This window comes from Dermacentor variabilis, chromosome 7 (genome assembly GCF_050947875.1).
Source record: "Dermacentor variabilis isolate Ectoservices chromosome 7, ASM5094787v1, whole genome shotgun sequence".
In the NCBI taxonomy this organism is placed as follows: Eukaryota; Metazoa; Arthropoda; class Arachnida; order Ixodida; family Ixodidae; genus Dermacentor; species Dermacentor variabilis.
In genome coordinates, this window is record NC_134574.1 from 153574863 (window position 1) to 153597281 (window position 22419).

The window sequence follows — 22419 nt, forward strand, 5'->3', positions numbered from 1 at the left end:
GCTTCCTATGTTTTCGCATGTTTCTCTGGATATGAGCTGGTTTTCTAATCATTTTCTGACGTCGACGGGTACTTCAGCAAAGAAAGAAGCGGATGGGGGGCGGGTCAAATATATCGAACGGGAAATTGCTATTTTAGGCTGAACGTGTGTGCAAATTAAAGGAAGTTGTGCAGTGACCACACGATGCGTCACTCAGACGCGCATAAATGCTCCCGGTCAGACCATATCACTCATGACGCAGCCGTAGCAAAGGCTGTCAGCAAAAGGACAGCTCAACGCTACGAAAAAAACTCCAGCCGCTCCTTCGATAAAGTCGCATGATATGGAATGGCGCTAAATGAAACGGCTTCGATTTAACACTTCAGAAGCCTGAAAACATTTTAAATTGCGCGCTCTTTCTACCATCTTTTATTTTTTGTCGACTGTAGCGCCACGCAATGTCTGGCTACTTTATTCAGTAAATGACAGACCTAGCCATAGCATGTCGTTTGTGGCGCCGCGAAAGGCGAAAGCACTCGGCATAAAGAAAAACTCGCCGGTGCTACCAAGGCAATCTCCCATCTACCGCTCTGTTGAAAGCGATCGCGAAGTCATTTGTGGCGGTTGTGTTTTGATGTGTACGTGATGTGTCTCGCTTGATAGTGTACCCTCAGTGTGGTGGAGGTTCTAACCTAAAAGCATCGTGGGCATCGGAGCATCGCTATGGGTGGCTTGCTGTGAATGACCGTTCGTGGGACTGTGTTTTGTGACAACGTGCTGTGCGGCGAACATGCCCTCAGGAGGCAGGAACTTGAGCGCTCACGATGTCGTCTAAAAGGTCCGTATTGTTTGCGCTTTTTCGGTCCCTGCCCGTCGAGCTTGCTACCGAAAATAGCCTAGGAACCAGTGGTTTATTCGGATTCGTTTCGCGTTATTCTTCACTGACTAACATGCGGCGAGTAGTCGGAACTGGCCCTGCCGAAATCACGTCGTACGGCGGTGGCAATAGACGATCGTAGAGCCCGCATCCGGAAGCTGAGCTTTCTCTAAGCCGTCCGCCTTTTGCCATCGTGTGCGCACAGGCGGCTGGGTGAACAGACTGCAAGTTGGCCGTAAATGGGCTGCTAGCCAGCCGCCGTTTTTATTTCCTGTGAGCGACATTCCTGCCAGTCACGTTTTGTAAACCGTTTACACTTCTACGGATATCACGAGAACGCCTCCGGAACGAGTTCCGGCCTGGATTACGCCTCCTCACGAAATCTCTTTCATACTAGGGTACTTTCGCGCTTGACGTTGCTTGAACAGGTGCGAGCGGGATTTGAGTATTTGATTACTCACGATCGAGGTAACATTGCTTCATTAACATAAGTTCTTGTGCCTTGTGCTTGGGAGCATGTGCAGCTTGGTGCTGATCTGGGCATCTTCTCGAACCGTGTCTCTCTTGTTCCATGCAATGTCCCAGCGAACTAAAGAAACTAAGCGAAGAGAGCCTGACCCGGCAGCCAGAAGAGGTCTTCGACATCATCTGTAAGCTCGGCGAAGGCAGCTATGGCAGTGTCTACAAAGCGTTACACAAGGAGTCTGGACAGGTAACGTGTCGCACCGCGATCATTTTACTGACCGTAGTTATTCACTGCTATACAGTAAATTTGCCAATTAGGAGCAACGCACCTGACTCAAAAAAGCAGTTTTTACCGTAGATAATGGAAATTTAATAATGGAAACACTAACGTGGATTTGTTTGATGTGCAGTGTTTATACATGGTCATTCACAGTTTCTTGATGTGCACAGTCCACATATTTTTGTGATTAGTCTTCACGCTAAAACAAAATCGATGATTTCTATCAAATCATTAACGTGTTATAAATATGAATAACAAGCACCAAGAATTGGGTGCGGCAAAAATGTAACTGATCCTGACATGCTGATAGGTGCTGATAATAACCTAAATAAATGCCATTTAGGTGCTCGCCATCAAGCAAGTGCCTGTGGACACAGATCTGCAGGAAATCATCAAGGAAATTTCTATTATGCAGCAGTGTGACAGCCCATACGTGGTCAAGTATTATGGCTCATACTTTAAAGGGTCTGACCTGTGGGTATGTGTTTTTTTTTTTTTCACTCTCTCACTTATGCCAGAAACTGGCACTTTGCTTTGGGCAGTTTTTCATCTGCTGTTGGTCGTCATTAGATTCCTGACCCCTCATTCACTCTTTGCTCTTTGTATGATGTGAGATCAACTATATGAAATATGGTGGCTATTCATAATTTTTGCTGTGTCTGTTACATATAATTTTGTTATTATTATGCCACTAACTGATAAAATGTTCTACTAGAAGCTTCCATTGACGTAGCATGGTGTTACTAATGCCATAAAATGTGCACCTAGAGCTGGAGCAACAGCTTTTCTCTTTATATCAGAATACCATGCCTTCTAATTAAGCACAGAATCGGCAAAAGTAATAACCATGTTATGTCAGTAAATTTGGAAGAAAGCAGAATGGCCGAAAGATTGGCAAAAGTCAACTTTCATTCCCTTGATCCCACACACAAAAAGAAGATATGGCTAGTAAGTTCTGTAGGAATCTGCAGGACCTTCATGCAAAGGAAAAATGTCATCCACCCAACATTAGCACAAAGCTACAAAGAGAAACTGTACTAGTTCATTCAAGAAAGCTTTGTAGTGGAAAATTTGTCCAAATCCAAAGATCGAAACCAGCACCACTGCCCTGCCAAAATAATGAGATGGCTCAATTCAGAGGCAAGGATGAATTTTTCAACTACGAAGCTTTCTTTCTGAGTAACTCCTATGGTTTCTCTTTGTAGCTTCATGCTAGTTTCAGGCAGATGTTTTTTTTTTTCTCAAATGCACACAAAAGCGAATGTTCAAAGTTTCTAACCACTGCTCTAATATCTCATGTAGGGAAAATCCTTCCACTAAAACAACTCAATCATGGTCAAAGCCATACAATGCAATTGACCAAATGCGCTTTACAAAAGGATGTGGTAGCAGACAACTAGTAGCAAATATAAAATAGATAATGGAAACTTTCATAGGATATTTTAAAAAAGCCTTTGAAATACTATTGCATCAACAGCAGCAGAGCATTTGTCTTGATTAGTCACTCAAAGCTCTAGATGTATATTAGGAAAGTGGGGATGCTTGACACCACATTTTACTAAAATGTCTACATATATCAAGTGCTTATTAACTAAATTTTGCTGAGACAGCCTTTGTTCAAAGTTCAAAAATGTGTTAAGCAAGGCTATACTTTTTCACATATCTATTTAACTGTTACTGAAATATGTACTTTGAAATTCTGTGCTAAAGGAGAGTGTTGTAAGAGTGGAAATTGGTGGAACAAAAATAAGATAACTTTCAATATGCAGATGTCATTAATTTAGTGACAGAAAGGGTTAATGACATATCACTCAAGCCTTTTCAGGCTTTTTGTCCGTGCCCCAAACATCTGGCAGATGTTGAATAAAGCTGAATTGAATTGAACTGTACTACTTGGGGTTAATTACCTAAAAGAATGGAAGTGGAAAGGCTGCCCTCTTGCTAAACCTACATAGAGCTAAAATGATGACAACAGGTCACATCAAATTTTGTCTTACAAGTCACAAGAGAAATGTCTTAGCTTTATGCTTCTAGGGCGACCCTCTAACAGTTTTAACTTTGGGACACCCCGTCGTGTTACTCAATTTGTACTTGCTCAAATGTACAACATTACTGTACTAAAATCTGACAAAATCTGATAAATCTCTTACCACGAAAGGAGGCTTGGTAAGTTATAAAAGACAGGAAAACACAAGATTGGTGGCTCCCCTACCTTGGAAGTTCTTGTACCAGCTCGCTGTGATGTCGTGTATTTTCTTGGCACCTGCTTAGGCCTAGTTAGTTGTTCATTGGCAAAGGTGGACAGAATTGTATTCTAAGGGAGCTAAAGACTACACTTAGCAGGTCTAAAGAACTTTCACTGAGCCACAATGGCCCTAATATGAAAAAAAAAAAAACGAAACTTTGAAATACATGATGGCACGTTGACGTTCAGGCGCTAAGGCTTCGACATGAAATTCAGTAAAATGCAACTTTGACTTCAGTTTTCTCTTCTAAATAATCAACATATTACTGCAAAATCAACGAAAGTATAGTTCTGAAAGAATACTATTATCAGTCTAGGCTGGTTTAGCATTTCTATTTAGTGTCCATTTAAACAAAGCACTATATGCACAAATATTAAAGTGTGCCTGCAGGTATGAACCAGCTAGCCGAGCAACACATAAGCTTGCTCCTGTTGTGAATCTTCATCCTCGCTTTTCCACCCATTCATATAGAAAGTCAAGCTAGTTGATCAAGGTGAAAAGAAAAGCGAAGGGGAGATGGGGGAGTGAATTGCAGTAAATTAATTGCTTCAAACCACAGTGGCCTTTCAGTGTTCTAAGGGCCGGTACGATGTGCCAGTATCCCTTGTGGAAGCGACGAAATAGCGAAGCTCATCAAAACTGTCAATTGTACATCTTGTAAAGGTGCAATTGAGGCATCACATTTTCTTTACAATAAAGTTGTTGCAACCATTGTTAACTGTAGCATAAATGTACAGCAGTTGTGTTTCCAGGTCTAACATTTCTTCCCTAATTTGACAGATTGTTATGGAGTACTGTGGTGGAGGATCGGTATCGGACATCATGAGGTTACGGAAGAAAACGGTAAGACTGTTTTCTGCTCCTTGCTGTGATGCTGCTGTCACTTGCCAAATAGGGTCTCCCTCGCATTCCTTATTTACTAAAAGCACTTGCAAGCATTACAGAGCCTGTTACGTTGGCTTTGTGCATGCAACATCTCCTAGTTGACCTGCTTCAAATTTGTAAACAAAGAGCATGCTCAGGTACACCTGGAAGTGCGTAGGTTGTCCTCCTTCCATTGTCCACTACAGTTTGGTTCAGTGATCGCTTCTAGTTTGGCGATTGTTTTATTTCCTATACAGAAAGTATTCCAGGCTGTTGTCAAATGATTTAGAATTTGTGTATTTCTTATTACTTTAATGCTTTTTCATGGTGAAAACTTTCATGAAACAAGAAGCGTGGCAACATAGGGTGAGCCACCTTTCAAAGTATATTAGCTATAACAAAAAAACTGAACAGCGGCAGCTGACTTCTGGCAATTGTGAAAATTGTATTCACATTCGTAACATCACAAAGGATGCAGCACAAAATAGTTTTCCTTATCAGTTGATATCCGTTAGCTGTGCCAAGGCTGCATTTCATTTTTCAACTCTGAAAGCAAATGAAGGCCAAGAAGATGCGTACCATCGAACATATTTGTTGCAGCCATAACCTTGAGAGAGTGAAAGTAGCCATCTGTAATTTGCACTCTTAACATCGTGAGACAGATTTCTTAATGCCAAGAGCTCACAAAATATCGTTTGAGTCTCTATTTGTAACAAATTACTTTGATTTGCTGATACTTTCACACAGATTAAAACGCACAGTAGTAGAAATAAGCTTTATTTATAGCCATTAAAGTGCATCTTGTCTCAGCTGGATGGGTCCTTAGTCCAGAGAATCTGTGGCCTTGGCAGCCAAACGAGCCTGATTCACCAGCTGTTTAATGTCATCCAGGCTAGAGCTGAGCAGCGCAGCCTCTCATTGCAACTGGCTGGGGTTGGGGATGGTGGGGGCACCCCCAGATAGTATGGTAAAAATTGGTGTATTTGCCGCAAAACAAGCGTGTATCATTGTATTGTGTGGGATACCACTGATTCACTAATCTCATGTGTTTGTACGTGTTTGTCTGTAGTCGCTGCCAGATGACATCCTCCTCTTTGTATAGCTAGTTATGGGGCAGGGTTAGCCTTCTTCTTCCTAATCAGTAGTATTGTGTTATCTCTGCATACTGTGTCAGTGGATGGCAGGTACCCATCTGTGTTGCCCGTATTCCTTGTCCTGATGCTCGGAGGGTGCTCACTTGTGCTACAGCAAGGGCTCACTGATTACCGGGCAGACTCATAGCCAAGGGTACATAGTACCTTGACTTGATGCAGTTTGTCCTAATATGTCGTCGTTAGTCGGTACACTGTCTGGGTTACGCGTCTGTCTCTGTATGCACAGCATGCTGTTTGGGAGTGAGTGACTATGATGCTGTTCGGTTTGCTGTGGATCACAGCAAGGGCAACGGCGGCATCTTCTGCTTCTACCCAGCTGGATGTTCTTATAGATGCCTTGACAACTGTATTTATTGCCTGGTCTATGATGCTGATAACTATTGCCCTGTGTTGCTTGTATTCTGCCGCGTCCATGAATCTGACAGTAGGGTGGTTGGCGAACATTCTGGCACGGGCTTTTGCCCTGGACGGAGGACCTCACCCATAAGACTCTATGACCCCTTCCCCTTGTTCCTGTTGAATAAAGTATTTCATTCATTCATTCATTCATTGTCACAGGCAGTGATTGCGGCATGGTGCTGTGCCCAGCATGGTGATGTGTCCCTAAGTACCCTATATGTTGCGGCAGGTGTCATCCTGTAGCTGATCATCCTGTAGCTGATTTGAGCAACTGCTGTTGCTGGTTATCTGAGTGAGTTTTGACAAGTTCTCTGGTGGGGATGGTGGTTCCAGTGGTATACAGCATTTCTATGGATGTGTTCGCTGGCATTCCTAGCGCTACCTTGTATGCCCTTGTTAACTACATGTCGACCTTCTCTATTTCCGATGGTCTCATCATTAGTTACAGGATGGAGATGGGGATCCAACTGACGATTAGTGCCTGGGCCAATCATAACATCTTTTCTTCCTTCACCCTGTGGTATCTGTTGGTAATTCTGCCAATCATCCACAGTACCTACCCTGTCGATCTTGTTAACTTATCTATGGCCTGCATAGCACAGCCATCCTTCTGTATGCGTAGCCCCAGCACGTGTACATTATCGACCACAGGGGTGCTGTTGTTTTACATGTGAATTTCTATGTTTGATTTGGGTTTCCTCTTGCTGAGGCTTCTTCTCTGGAGTATCAGAAGCCCTGACTTGGTCGGCAATACTGTTAGGTTCCCTGTTCTCCCATATTCCTGTATTATGCCTGTTGCTTTCTGGAGTGCTTCTTGTTTTTTCCTAAAACACACACAAATACAAATGACACATGACGCATGTGTCGACATGATACCCATAAGTGTTGTTTGGATTTGTGTGCATTTTATAGCCTCTGTGAAAGTCACAGCAGTGCTACAATTTTTTGTGCTTTAATGTTGGACTGGAATTAAATAACTAAGATAAACAAACTGTAACACAATATTTTATATTCCAAGTTCACTGATCTGTACAGCTGGTATGTCTTTGTTTAGAATCAAATGATGATGCCTGAGCAAATTCAGAGACTGGTTATGTGTTGATGTCTCATCATATCACTAAGTGGTCACACAAAAGGAAAAGTTGTGTCTCACTCTTGCTGTGCGTGTTTTGTTTCTGCTAGGCGTGGCACTTGTGATTTCTGCTGCTGTAAGTGCCAGAATTATTTGTCAGAGTCCAGTTCAGGATACGGAACTGCTATAACTGCTGTGGTCTTGCGGCATTCACACGTATGTGATATGTCTGTGTTCAGCTCACCGAAGATGAAATTGCAACTATCCTGTCCGACACGCTGCGAGGATTGGAATATTTGCATCAGCGGCGGAAGATACATAGAGACATCAAGGCAGGCAATATTTTGCTCAACACAGAAGGACATGCCAAGTTGGCTGACTTTGGCGTTGCTGGCCAGCTCACAGTAAGTGCATGCTTGATTGAACTTAGTACACCACAGCTACACTTGGGCTGTGGAAGACATTGTGGTGGTTAACTGCTCATTAGTTTTGTTTGCTGGTAGTCATTAAGTGTGTGCTAAAAGCCAATTAAGGAGGCGTTCTTGCAATCCACCCTGTCACTGTGCAGTTACCATGGTTGCAGCAGTGAGTAAAGGGTGAAAGTAATTCTAAACCTGATATTTGGGCTGTATTAAAGAGACTTAAAACATTTTAACTGTCTAGCATTGCTTATAAGTGATCCTTTTATAGAGTCTTGTCGAAAGCTTAGACAGTCCTAGAAATTCGTACCTGTAAATGAAAGTTGTTCAGCTTGGAAAATTTATGAGAGAGACATCTGCAAGAGCCATCCTTTTGTGCATTCATTGGTGCACTTGTGCAGAGTTTTGGGCATTGTGATGGAATAAGCTGCAAACCAATGAGGGTAGTGCTTTTTATATAGAGAAAGCTGTCATTTCAAAGAAAAGTTGCTTGTGTGCTGTGTGCTTACCACTGAAGCATGTAGCTACCACAGTTAGTGCAGAACACAGTTTTATATTGGAACTTACACCACTTGATGGCATCATTTCAAAGCACAGGAATGAGGCGCCTATACACTGTGTGAGGCTAGCTGCAAAGATGGCAGACGTTCCTGATCTGTGCTTGATTTTTATGCATGCAAGCGAGGAGGCTGACAGCAAACTGTTTGCCTTCCTCCTACACCCTGCTTTTTGTTTGTCTTCTATGTCTGCGACTGAACAAAAGAAGAGGTCTGAGAAAAGGGTTGGCTAGTCATCGTTGAGATCTGTCATTTTGCTTCTAATTTAGAGGTTTGCAGAAGCTGAGGGGCAGAAACTAATGATAACAAAATGCAGCACAGAACACTCATCAAAAATGAAACAAAGCCTTAATCATAAAGGGGCAGACAGCCTGCATAGTGTTTGTATTTATTGAGACAATCTGCAGTTATTTATGTGACAAGGATATACATGAACCAATGCACGACAGCATCTGTCTGTCCCCTAGGTTGCAAGGCTGTTGTTTTTCTGTTGTAACATCAGAGGTGTGACTCCCCCCCATGTCTGCAGGACACCATGGCAAAGCGCAACACTGTGATTGGCACACCATTCTGGATGGCACCAGAAGTGATCCAGGAGATTGGCTACGACTGTGTAGCGGACATCTGGAGCCTGGGCATCACAGCTCTGGAGATGGCTGAGGGGAAGCCGCCCTATGGGGACATTCACCCTATGAGGGCAAGTGATGGCGAACGCATAGCATGTCATTGTTAGTAGCGGTCTGGTGATGTGTGGCAGGTCTTAGGTTTCAAATTTTTGGGATCTGTCTCTGTCGGAGACTGTGCTGAGACAAGAGTTCTGAAGATAGCAACAACAACAAAACAGATTGGAGCAAAACACAGATTGGTTTGAGTTGCAATTGGGACGCTTTAATCAAAAGAATTTTGTAAATGTGCGCATACACACACATTGACAGACTGGTTTGTAAAACAGCTTACAGCACTGAACTGCTTCACAAACCAGTCTAGTCCAGTAGAATTCCATTGTTGGCCTAACATGCCATCAGGCATTGTAGTGCACAAGGGGCCTAACAACACAACATAGGTCTTCCGACACAATTTAATCCAAATGCTAGCTTTTCATGCGCGACTGAATTAAATTCTGGTTATGTGAAAATTAATCTATGTGCCACATACATTAAAGTGTCAGGTAATTTAATTGAAGTAGTGAGAAAATAGTGCTCACACAGGACCTTAATATCAGTAACTGATCAACAGATGTCAAAATGTGCAGACAACAAAATGTGCCGACAGCAATAACCCTATTACTAAATTTATTGGCAGTGATAAAGATGATTTTAATTGCCAAAAAACGAGGCCAAAGGACGAGGCCAACTCGAAACACGAAGATAGTGATGGCAGTTTGGTATTTATTCAAAGTGACGAAAATGGGAGGGAATGTGTTACTACTAGTGTAAAGTGAAAGTGTTACTACTTTTATTTACTACATGTATTTAATACATGTATTTACTACATGTATTTACTACATGCTATACAAAATAAGTGTATGTAATTGGGTTGAAAACGATATTGCATGAATGTTTATCTCACAGGTCAGCAATACCCTAGTTGCACAGCTTTTCTTGGAGTTCTCTTTTCATTAGTGCTTCATAGTTACTTTCTGTGCTGTGGCACTGGTGCATTAGTCAACATTCTAATTATGAACGCGTCATGTAAAGACATAACGTTCTTGAATCATTATCCACTTTGTTTCCTTTTTTTTTTGTGACCTTATGAGTAAGGCAGTCCGTACTACGTACTGCATTGCGTGCCCCTCTCTTGCAGAGCTTATTCGAAGCACACTTTATGAGAGAATGAGCATTACAGTATTGCTACTCCGCCATTAACTGCTATGACTATGTTAGAACAGATAATTGGGTGAGTTGGTTAAACACTGTCAGACTTGAATGTGCAACTAGAAGGAGGAATACAGATGACATACAATAACGTCTGCGCATCATGTGTGTTCCGACTTGCAGCATCAAGTACTTGTGTATCCAAGCCTTGTGGTACTACTACTACTACTACTACTACTACTACTACTACTACTACTACTACTACTACTACTACTACTACTACCACCGCACTTACTGAGCAAAAGTTCATTTTGCAGGCAATCTTCATGATTCCCACCAAACCTCCTCCATCATTTCGGGATCCAGACCGGTGGTCGCCGGAATTCATTGATTTCGTCTCACGGTGCTTGGTCAAAAACCCAGAGGAAAGGGCCACAGCATCGGACCTCCTTCAGGTAGGGCGCATTCAAACGTAAACGGAGCATTCAAATGTGCCCTGTTTTCGCTGCTGTTTTGAGCCCCTAACCGAAAGTGGATGATGCATGGTGTCATGGTGTGATGATGATGATGTCACAACAGAACTGGTGCCATGGTGTGCACTGGTGGCATGGCTAAGCTATAGTGACATCTGTCGTCGTTTGCTTAGTCTTATGTTGTACGTCTTCTGTGTTGAACATGGCGAACAGTGCAGACGACAGGAAAAGTTACATGAACGGGGAGCAGATGCATCGACTGCCAACTGATCTTTCATTGGGGTCATACAACGTATTAGGCACACATGACACATCGCCATACAGAAGTGGCTTAGTCAACTGGCAAGAGAACGCAGTGAAAACAAAATAACCAGAGGGCAAAGCCACAGGTGGTAAAAATTAGGATTTAATGAACGTGAAACTAGAGAGGGACCAACAACACAACAAATGTAATAGACTACAACAACAGTGAACAAAATAAAGCAAAAAAAAATATTTGTAATTGCAAATAAAAATCGGTTGATGCTCAGCGCAATGAACCTGCTGTTATCAATTGCCCCTTCATCTGCACTGTTTGCCATGTTTAACAAAGGCAATATTCTGCTTTAATATTGCCGTTGCAAAATGTGCCCTAAAGTTATCAGAAGATTAATCAGAGCATTTTTAGCTCATTAGCAATATGATTGTTAGTTTTTCTTGCTGCTAATACTTGCTTAGCCACATAGCTCACCTGCATGAACAACAGGGCCTTAGATATGACTGTTTATTTTTTGAGGTGTCCCACATAAGGAAAACACCTGGTATTGGGTTATGAAGCTTGGCGGGGCCTTTATTATTTATTTGCAATTTGTCTACAGCATGTCTTCATCAGCAATGCAAAACCTGTGGCGATCCTGCAGCAGATGATTGTTGAAGCCAGGGACATTCAGGAGGATGAGGCATTCCGCAAGGACAGGAGAGGCAGCACCGGTGAAGCGGTCAGTATTTTTGCTATGCTGCTCCGGTTATTTCATTTTATTATTATTTTTTTAATGAGTATGTGTACAACCATTGCATTCTGTCGGTACTAACATATTGAGCAGAAGCTTGGAGGTTAACTAAGCTGCCTGAGAAGAAGTTGAGCACCGCGCAACGAACGATAAAACGAAAGATTTTAGGCGTGACAGTAAGAGACAGCAAGGCAGTGGTGGGGATTAGAGAGCTAATGAGCACAGCCGATATTCTAGTTGACATTAAGGGAAAGAAATGGAGCTGGGCAGGCCCTTGCTCCTTGTTGCTGCTTCTAAAAGATGTACCGAAGAGCTTATCGGTGAGCCATCTGGGAGCATCAGAGCCACTTTTCTAAGCAAAGCACATTCTGGATTTGTGATGCCTTTCAGAAAACCAAAGGTTGTTTTTCCCGGTTTCTGGCTGCTGACTTGCCACTAGAGGAGGCGATTTAAAGCTGTAGTGAAGAAAAGGTAATATTGAAGACATCTACACAATTAAGGCATTAAAAAGACAAAATTACAAGCAAGTAATCACCATAATTTCTTTGTAAATCTGCTAAAAGTTGAATGTTCTTGAGCCAGAGCCTGGTCACGTTCCCTCAAAAAGTTACGAACGCTGCTGCAGAAAATGTTTGGAAGGAGTGGTTTCGCATGTACTGATGCATCTTCTTTTTTTTAAGAGGTTGTACCTCTTCTCTTCAGAGTCACCTGTAAAAGAATGGTACAAATGACTGCCTGACGCAAAAAATTGTGTGGTGCTAACTTAAATCTGTCTTGAAGCGCAAGGGTTCCCACACTTGCCTGTGGTGCTGGCTGCCTAACGATGGGCTCGGGCTTTTTTAGTATGTATTGGCTTACCGTATAGACCTGTGTAAGGGCCACCATTATTATTTTACAATTTTGACGAGGTACGGCCCTTATGTAGAAATGAACCTTGTGGTCAAAATGGTGCCGGCCCAGCCGGCGACTTGTCCATCAAGTAGCGGCATACGGAAGTGTGCAGCGCGCGGAAATTTGCCAAAGCGCATGCGTCGCATCGGGGCAATAAAAGCGATTGCTTCTCTGTCTGAAATTTCTTTTTCCACATTTTGGGTTGTCAATTTGGGGGTGCGGCTCTTACACAAGTCTATACGGTATGTTGGTCATAGTGCGGTGTTGTGGAAAAGGCCATGCAAGATGACTTTATGGAATGGAGGTAACGTTAGGCCTCCCTTTACAAAACCCTAGTGTAGCTTTGTTTACTTTGTCGTAGATGATTGGTCATTGAAGTAACTGATTACCGTGTTCTTTATGCCACAGTTTCTTGATGATGATGAGGTGGATGCTGGCACGATGGTGAAACTGGACGCTGATCCAGGCACCTTGGTTCCTGACAGAGGGGCTGGTGGCGATGCCCCAATGAACAGTGATCTAGAGTCCGACCTTGGCACGTTGATCATCAATAGTGATGGCGAGGAGGATGACTCTACCATGAAACGTGAGGCCTGGACTACATTCTCATCCTGTTGCTGTGATTACAGTTGTGTTTGGTTTGCTCTGGCTGGGTAAGCTAATATGTGCTCTGTGTTAAAGCTTGGGAGAGATAAGAGTTCTAGCTTCTAGCTGTGGAGCATATCACGAGGCCAAAGGACAAGAAACAACCGGGAGCGAATGCTGCCCTCTCTAGCATTGCCGCAGAGTGTCACAAGTGCTCTGTTTGATTAAGTGCCGATGGCACGCTGGCATTGTTTGGCACCAGAAAAGGTTAAAAATTAAATTAGTAGCGGGGGCTGCGGGTTGATTTCTACCACCTGGGGTTCTTTACCTTGCATCCAGTGCACAGCACACGGGCATTTTTGCATTTCGAACCCATTTAAACGCGACTGCCACGACCAGGATTCAATCCCGCGCCCTCGGGTTTATCAGCGCAATGCCAAAGCCACTACGCCACCACGGTGGGTAGCGGGAAAGGTAACACACCAGTTGCCACTGTTGCCTTGGCAGCCATGCAATGTTGCCATGTGTGCTTTTATTTTTGGCTAATGAATGAGCTGAATAACCACTGCTCTGTCATTTTTGTCACACAGGACATGTCTGCTGTACAGGAGCCATTGTGAATGTCGGCATTTAAATACCTAGCAATATGGGCCTGTCATATTCAGATTACAACTGTTCCTGTCAGTTTGTGCGTTTTTCTTATAGCAGTTGAGGGCAGAGTTTTGACGAGGCACTCGGTGTGGCTTGAGGTTCAGGGCACGTCATAAAAAGGGAAGGATCTCATTGCTATAGTACCAGTAGTGCATATCCCTGTCTAAGCCTGCACAGGATTTTCAGAGTGTCCTTTGAAGAAATTCTAACCTAAGGCATGTTTATCATGTCAGCTTGCCAAGAAAATACATTTGTCAGGCTTACTTGTCTTAGTTGTCTTTTGTTGCTTTTTTTTTTAAATGTCCTCGAGCACTCTCTTGACCCATCACTGAGTACGTCATAACACATAATAAGGGGACATTACATATTCAGTGGGTCATGGCTAACGGTTGAGGAAAATGCTGCAGTAGTATGTCAACTTAGTACTGTTCGTACTTGACATGGCAAAGACAGCTTTTATAATCGTGTACAAAGAGTAATTTTCGAGACCAAATAGAATACGAATGTAATATAGTACCAAAAATGAATTGAAACGAATATTAAATTGTTTCTAAATAATGAACAGCCATTTTCACCGTTAATGTACTAAAAGAGTGTTGACATGCCAATAGTCACTACATTAGCAAGTTTCAATCATTACACGGCCCATTATGAAGTACGCCTTATTAAAACCACAAATGGAGCATTATAAACAAATAAGCTAGATTCTTCGGAGCATACCTAATAGTGAAATGGCAGAATGTGGGTTTCTAAAAGGCAGTCTTGACAGCCTGTTTGAATCTGCATATACTTTCTAGACTAAAATGGAAATGCACGTTGACTTCAGCGATGGCAGAGCAAAGAAGGCACTCTTCTTCATTTGGTAATGGTCGTTGCAGGTGGTGTCACTATAATAACAAATGATGTTACAGTCGAGCGTTCTGAGATTTAAGCAGGCTTAATATCTGTACACCCCTGAGGTTGTACCCCCCGTGTAACGACCTGACCGGCGTATCTCGTTGTGGCAGGTCATGACACTTCCACCGGGGAGCGCAAGGAGAGCTATCGGCCGTACTTTCTGGACCACTTTGACAAAAAAGAGCGGGAGCAGCAGGGAAGCAGTGGAAGCAATTCCAAGGCGTCACCGCGGCACGACGGCACTCCGCACCCAAACTATTTTCCTCAGGACCTGTCCAAGGCACTGGCAGCCACTGCGCCACAGGTGAGCCAAGTTCAGGCTTTGCCTGCTGTTGCGCTCTGTGCTACACACTGCTTTGCCGTGTACAGCAAGAGCTTGTGAATTTGAATTCCACGGGGATGCTATGAAAATTCGAATTATACAAAATTTGAACTAATGAAAGTCGGAGAAAAAAATTGCTTGGTTAAGCTGCGCATATAGTCCGACGTGGCATGAGCATGTGCGCACCCATGCCGCGTCACGTTGGTGTGAACGACAATGTCTGTACTTCGAAGCACTGGTGCAGCCAACACGGTCTGACGTGCCCTACGTCAAGATGGCTCTTGCTCCATTCGCGCGTTCGTCACGCTGACTTGCACAGAGAAAAAAGAATGTCGCAGTTTCGCCTGAAAAGCGAAGCATCGGTTGCCATAGCAAATTAGTAGATAGCTGTGCGAAGTAAGGATAGTAGTTTTATCAGCCGTATAAATTTGTAAACATTTGCTTACTAACTAAATTAACAAGCATGGTGTCACACGCGCACAGGTAAGCATGAACACATCTCGCTTGATGACCGCGGAAACTCGCTGAGAAATGCTGGAGTGAGGAAACGCGGTGGTAGCAGCGAGCGAATTAGCCTTTGTACAGCTCTTGCTTCAACGCGAATGAAATGTAGAAAGCACATCGCTTACGAAGCTACCAGCACTACGCGCACTCTGTAAACATCGCAGATCGCTTTAAAGATTGTTGTTTGATACATTGATACTTTGTTGGACGAACCGCGGCAGCTACTTAGAATTAACGAATTGTGAATTAACGAGCTTTTACAGTAGAAGCAAGAAGATTTTGTTTGGGTATAAGCATGATGTGGTCCAGACAACTTGTAATTAGGGGTGTGTGATTATTCGAAATCTTGGATGCAAATCATGTCATGTTTGACTTGAAACAATGCAGGAATTAAGCACAAAATCTTTCTTCTTTTTTTAAGGGGTGAAAGTAAACATACAGTTAAGGTGGTGTGGAGGTCTACGTCTCGACAGTTCAGCTTTTTAACAATCTACATTTCGCAGTGCAGGTGTTGGCCATGACGCATTAGCTTCTCTACCGGTGCAGAACAGCTTGCAGGGCTCGTCCACTGTACTCTCCTTTCACTCAATAAGCCTCTCAAGTTTGAGAGTTTTAGGGTGACCTTAGCTGTACGCCCCATGTGGGCAACAGGTTGGAGTGAATTCGCCGAGTTTTCCAACTGCCCATATTAAAAAAAGAAAGAGAAAGAGAGGCCAGGGAAAGACTCTGGCCATTAACAGCTCGTGTTTTCTTTAAAATTCGCAAACTCGGTGAATAAGCAGAGAAAAAGAACACGATTTAAAGGATTAGCCAGCACCTCCAGAGAATATTTTGTAACAAGACTTCTCTGTTTTAACAGACCTTTTCTTTGCTGACGTACAACGATATTGAGAGCCTAAATAAGGAAATATATACCTACATGAACTGATTAGAAATATACCGCATTTACTCGAATCTAATGCACACTTTTTTTCCGATAGAATGGGTCCAAAAATTGCGTGCGCATTAGAATCGAGTATGACCCTAAATCTGTGTTACCATGTCGCCATCGGCGTTTCAAAAATGGCTGCCTCGTACGCGCTTCAAGCCTAGCTGCTGTAGCTTTCTCCATGTGCTGAAGTACGTGTGCTTTGGCAATGCTTCCTTTGGGCTAGGTTAGTGCACCGTCTGTCTTCCCATTTTCTGCATTTGCTCTATCAGCATGGAAGTGCCGACTGCAAAGACATGCCGAGTTCATCACAATGTCGCAATTAAAAGGAAAGCGATCACATGTGCGGAGACGGATGGAAATCGGGCCGCATCACAGGCGTTCGGAGTTCCTGAAACTTGCGAGCACGCCTGGTGCAAACAGGAGAGGCGTTCTACACCGGCGACTGCTATGTACGGCGTGGCTGAGCGGCCCTTATCTTGAAAGCGACCTGCAACGGAGGCAATAATCTACGCATCTAGGCGCGTTGCGCTGTGTTCCCGTCACTTAGTTCGCGTTGAAGCGAGAGGCTGCACAAAGGTCACTTCACTCGCTTCTGCTACTGCACTTCCTCACTGTAGCGTTTAAAGAGTTTCCGTGGTCATTGAGTGAGACGAGCATGTTTGCTTGTATGCGGGTGGCACCATGCTTGTTAATTCAGCTAGTAAGCGAATGTTTAAAAGTTTATACGGTCAATAAAACTGCTGTCCTTACTTTTCGTGTAGCTGTTTACTAATTTTCTATCATAATCAATGCTTTGCCTTTCAGGCGAAACTGCGACTTTATTTATTTATCGCAACTTTAGTCCATTGGGAGTAAATGTTGTTTTTTCCAAATGAGAGAAAGTTGTATTTCTGTATGAAAGAATGAGGTGGCGCGGTACTGTAAAGGACTTTTTTTTCTAATTTTTAGGTCATGGCAAACAGGTACGTGTTACAATCGAGGGCGCTTTTTTTTTTCCTTTTGGTCACGGGAAACGGGTGCGCGTTAGAATTGAATGAATACGGTAGCTGACACACGGGCATTTATTAAATTGTAAACACACAAGGTGACATTGTGGTTGGCTTGTAGGTGCACCACATGACTTTGCTTCCTTATAGCCCTTGCTAATAGGCAATGCTGGGGGGGGGGGGGGGGACACCGTTGCTGGCAAGGTCTTGACTTGATGGCCAAAACAAAACATAGCATTAACACTCGTGCATTGGTGTCATGACAATGTCGGAACTCATCCTCACACCCAACTCTACGTAACTCAAAGCTCAGCTTGCATTGAAAGGGTCCTTTGAAGCTGTGAGAGTAAATGTGCAAGTTGCAGGACACAGTTCATGAAGCATGGCACTTGCTTAAGCAGCAGCGATGTTTGGTCGTTCCTTGCTTAACGTGTACGCTCTCTCTTTGCTGCAGGGCCTGATTCGGCCACCAGCAACAAGCCACACAGGCAGTGCCTATGTACACCAGGAAGTTGCTCAAGCGGTGCCCACCTGTCAGGAACACTTTGCACAACAGCTTCAGCGGCAGCTGAACCAGATGAACACGCCCCTGCCAGCCAGCGTGGCATCTCAGGCAGAGCTCCTGCTGCAACAACAACAGCAACAACAACAGCAACAACAACAACAGCAGAGACTCTTTCAGCAGCAGCAGCAACACCAGCAGCAGTTGCAGCAGCTTCAGCAGCTTCAGCGCATGCAGCAGCAACTACAGCACGGACAGATGCAACCGCCTCTGCACAACCAGATTCAGCAGCAGCAACAGCAGCAGCTCTCTGCCGCCCAGTCACCCTCTCACATGGATATGGTGCAAGTACCAAGGTTCCAGCAACGCGGCTACATGGAAGGTGACTTCGATTATGTGAGTGCAGTTCATTATTTGTTTCCTGTGTGCCCTGTCCCATACGCAACTTGGCTAACTGTGAAAGCTGTAGGCAGAGGAAGCTTGCAGTGACTAAAATCACTATGGTACAAGGTTGGGCGCACAATGTTGCGCTCCTGAACACAAGTTTGTAGGTAGGATTCCTGGCCAAGGCTACTGAATTTTAATAAAGATGGAATGTGCAAACGCTCGTGTACCTGCTTTGCGGGCACGTTAAAGAACCCCTAAGGCTTCAAAATTAACCAGGAATCCTTCACTATGCTGTCCCTGATAGCACACTGCACAGCTTTGATACATTAAACAGGGCGATTTCGCAGAGCATGCCAATTATTCAGTCAGCAATTGACATGAGATAAGATAAAATCTAAGCGATAGGCTGCACTGGCCCATGAACAAGTAAGAAGCATCAGCAATTCATTTCTTCAGAAATATGGAACTCTTTATGTACTACCTAAATAGAAATTTCATGCCAGCTTTACTTTCTACATCACAGTGATCGACGGGTGTTCCCAAGTTTCATTGTACATGCCAAATCAAGCCAAGATTTGTCATCTGCTCTTATCAGATTATCAATTGCATTGTTGTTGTAGAACCTATGGACAGAAGCAGGCTGTTGCTTTTCACTTTGAACTGCAGACAACCTTGACACTGCTTTTGAGTGGTTCTGTAGGCTAATTGATGCATGCTGCAAGACACAAAAGGGTGCAGGACACATAATTCTGTTGCAGTAATATACATCAAGTCAACAAGCAATTTGCCCGACAAGTTTTAATATATTATAGTTGAGCAGTATTGCTTGAAGGGCTAGCAAGCAGCCCTACTGAATAAGTGTTCTGAATGAAGATTAATAAAATGCTTGAGTGTGCTCCTCCTCGTGGGAAAACTTAATCACTAGTTAGATGAGAAAGGATCAGTACATTGTTCCATTGCTGCTGTTCAGTGAATATATTAGAGATGCATGCACCATGATCTTTTGTGGAAGCATGTTCCTGACAAATGTTAGCTACAAGCTCTTTGCTTATGTCATGGACTTCGTCCCTCGAAGTGACTTTAACTTCTTGTTTCTTCATGTACCTCAAGTAAACATATTCATCACATTTGCCATGTGGACGCTATTTTTCGCAGACCACATGAAGAAAATTTAACCTGCAGGTTTGGTAGGCTTGTAGTAACAGCTCCGACATTTCCAAATTTGAAGAAGAAGTAATAAGCTTGCAAGGTGGTATAGATTGATACAGCGAAAATTTTCCTTCAAACACAGCAAGTGTAACAAGCATAGGTTGGCACATTCACTTACAAGTGCGCCAACTTGATCCACACTTGTATCTCGGGTTTTGAGTGGGCGTGAGAGTGAACAGGAGTGAGTGCTGGTGAGTTTGAAGGTATGTCAGTAAGAACAGGAGTGCCGCTTAACATGAGTATGAACGAAAGTCAATGACAGTAGGTCTGAGTGGATGTGCTTATCAACATGAGTGATTGTCAGTAAGTGCCGATTAGTGGCTACCCGTAAGTCTGTATGGAAGTGAGTATGAACGTGAATGACTGCCTATGAGTGTGGGTGAGTACATAGAACCTAGAAAAATATTAGTGGGTATGAGTGGGCCGACCTATGAACGCAAATCAGTATTATGTGCATGCTTTGTGAGCGTATCTCAGTCATTTAGTCAATTAGGAATGGCAGTCACATCTACACTTTCTGTGGCTTCAACAGCTCAAGTATCTCAGCTACGAGGAGCTTGGTCATCGCATGTCCAGCCTTGACTCTGAGATGGAACGGGAAATCGAAGACCTTCGCCGCCGCTACCATGCCAAGCGACAGCCTATTTTGGACGCTATGGACGCGAAGAAAAAGCGGCAGCAAAACTTTTAACTCTGGACTGCCTTCGTCCTAAAGTGGATGTCTTGTGCTTGCCTTGGACACTGCCTTTGAACTGAAGATGAACTGGTTCGAGCCTTGTCTTTACAAAGTATCTCATTCTGGGAAGAAGCTTGAAGCAGTGAGCATGTTTTAGTAATACCTTGCCCTCAACGTATTTTAACTTAAAAGCTGCATCACAGGTACCCCGTGCTCATTTTCCCATCGCAGTGCTCTCAGATTCTCACTTGGAATACATTTTGCTGTTTTGAAGAGGAAACCAAAACTGATAAGACACTACTCATTTGAGCACTCAGGGCCTTTTACCTGCTAGCATATTTTAGCAGGTCACTAAAAGGGGTACTTATGCAATTTTACTTTATTTCTGTTCCTTGAGCCATACTCTTGTAGTTTAGTTATGTTTCCATTTACTGGCACTCTTCTTTCATGTTTCAAAACTTCAGTGGCATTTTTTTTTTCACCTTAGAAAGAATATTCTAGTCCAGGTTCCTGAAGGCATTTCTAGAAGAAAACTGTGTACTGCAGTTTTTGCAGGCAGCCTGAACATTGCACCATTGATTGTAGTATACATGGTCATTGAATTGATTGTGTTACGAAAAGGAGGTCAGAAGTTGAAATTTATCTTATTTAGCTGTCTGTATACTTATCCAAGCCCTTATTATGCTTGCAAAAACAAAAACCCCTTGCACATCTGACTGGAAGGGCAGGTAATGACTTATGTATGGTTAACCAAATCCTGTGTTAGTAGAGCAAAAGCTTTCAACTTGATCACTACATCTAATGACATCATCGTGTGCAAAATAATTTTTTGGTTTGCATTCTTTTAAAATCAGCAGTAATGTATAGTCTAGATGAGCGCATACCTGAGGTTATGTGCATTTAGACCTGCTTTAAGCAACCAAGGCTTTTACCCTTTATGTGTCATGTTTTTTGTTTATTTTTATATGTTGATCAATATACAAACTGGTCTTATATTGCCTTTACTTCGATAATAGATTTTAGCTATGTTTTTGGGCATTTATTAAGTGGAAAGCGCATGTTGAACACTCTTGCAAAATCTTTGTGCTTTTTATTTTGTTATTTCTCAATTTGGACAAACAAGCGTCACGCTGTCTCTGTTGCCATGGGGTCCTCTGTGACCATTGTACCTTTGACTCACTTTCACAGGTGTGCCTAGTCGTGATATGTACTTCTTTAGAAATGTTTCGTCATGCCACAAGTGGAAAAGTGAACTGATTTTCATTTTGCATACTGTGCTTTAGATGTGACTCTTTTTTGGACAGCTGCAGATTGTGAAACCTTGTACATATGCAGATTTATAGATGAGCTGCTAAGTAAACCTGGAAGTGCCTTGTCTTTGCTATATTGTAACAGTGATGGATCGTGTCAAGAGTAGACCATAGCTGTAATCTTTGTATGGCTGGCAGGCATTGCTGGTAACAAAAAAGTATGAATTTCTAGTGTTTTTTGTAGTGCACTTGGAACAAACATGATCATCTGACTGCTGAGGTATTGCGTGGCCTCTTTATGCTGGAACCTTTCTCAGCTGTTCCATGTCGTTGCTTTGTAGTCGCATTGCAGACTGCCAATGAAAATGGCCTTCTACAGGACATTTCGTTCATGGCATTGAAAGTGTTGCTTGTGCTAATCCTAATGTATTGGATAGCAATTAGTTACATGTTGCTTTCTGAATGATGGAGTATCTACTGAATATGTTGACATAGTAAGATGATATACATGGAATGTCTTCTACCAAAAAGTCATTAGCAGTAGTTGAACAAGGAATGTCAATCACTTCAAGTCTTCTTTTACAGTGAAACTGTTGTGGAGAGTTCCGCAACAGTTTTCATTCGACGAATGCCGGCATGGTTGATAACAAATGTAAATGCAATGCGACACACGTAGAAGGTCCGCATTCGCTTTGAAACACAATGATTAGTGATCATAAAATAAAGGTTACCTACTGCATATCTCGTTCAAATAGAAACAACTCATGTGCACGGTATTTTTATCCAGCAATTCTGAATTTTTTAATCTCGCGTCACGTTACACTGCCTCTATGTTGGAGGTCGGCTAGGTGTTTTTACAACTGTGGTGGTTAAAGTTGGCACCAGTTGGCATAGCCTGCATGGGAACCTTCACTAAAAACAGCCAGCCATGACCAGCAACTGCTGCTGCGTTCGAGCGAGGCCGTGATCCAGCAAACACCATCCTTGTATTTCCCAAGGGCGTGATAACTCGCTTACAGAGCTTCGCTTCACTGTCTTTG

The 22419-nt window shown here is 43.1% G+C and overlaps 1 protein-coding gene across 1 annotated transcript; it reads left to right on the forward strand.

The window, feature by feature from the left end:
• Positions 1–492: 492 nt before the first annotated feature.
• hpo (serine/threonine-protein kinase hippo) lies at positions 493–21658 on the forward strand. Its single transcript, XM_075699712.1, has 12 exons — positions 493–817; positions 1442–1568; positions 1945–2079; positions 4628–4690; positions 7576–7740; positions 8842–9009; positions 10444–10581; positions 11457–11576; positions 12888–13065; positions 14723–14916; positions 17810–18253; positions 19986–21658. The coding sequence occupies exons 1-12, from the start codon at positions 804–806 to the stop codon at positions 20142–20144; spliced, it is 1905 nt and encodes a 634-aa protein (XP_075555827.1). The 5' UTR covers positions 493–803; the 3' UTR covers positions 20145–21658.
• The last annotated feature ends 761 nt before the right edge of the window (positions 21659–22419 follow it).

Bases quoted from the DNA above. Each gene is read 5' to 3' on its own strand.
- hpo (XM_075699712.1), top strand. The intron at 9,010-10,443 runs GCAAGTGATGGC...TTCATTTTGCAG, and splicing joins GGGACATTCACCCTATGAGG to GCAATCTTCATGATTCCCAC. The intron at 11,577-12,887 runs GTCAGTATTTTT...TTTATGCCACAG, and splicing joins GAGGCAGCACCGGTGAAGCG to TTTCTTGATGATGATGAGGT.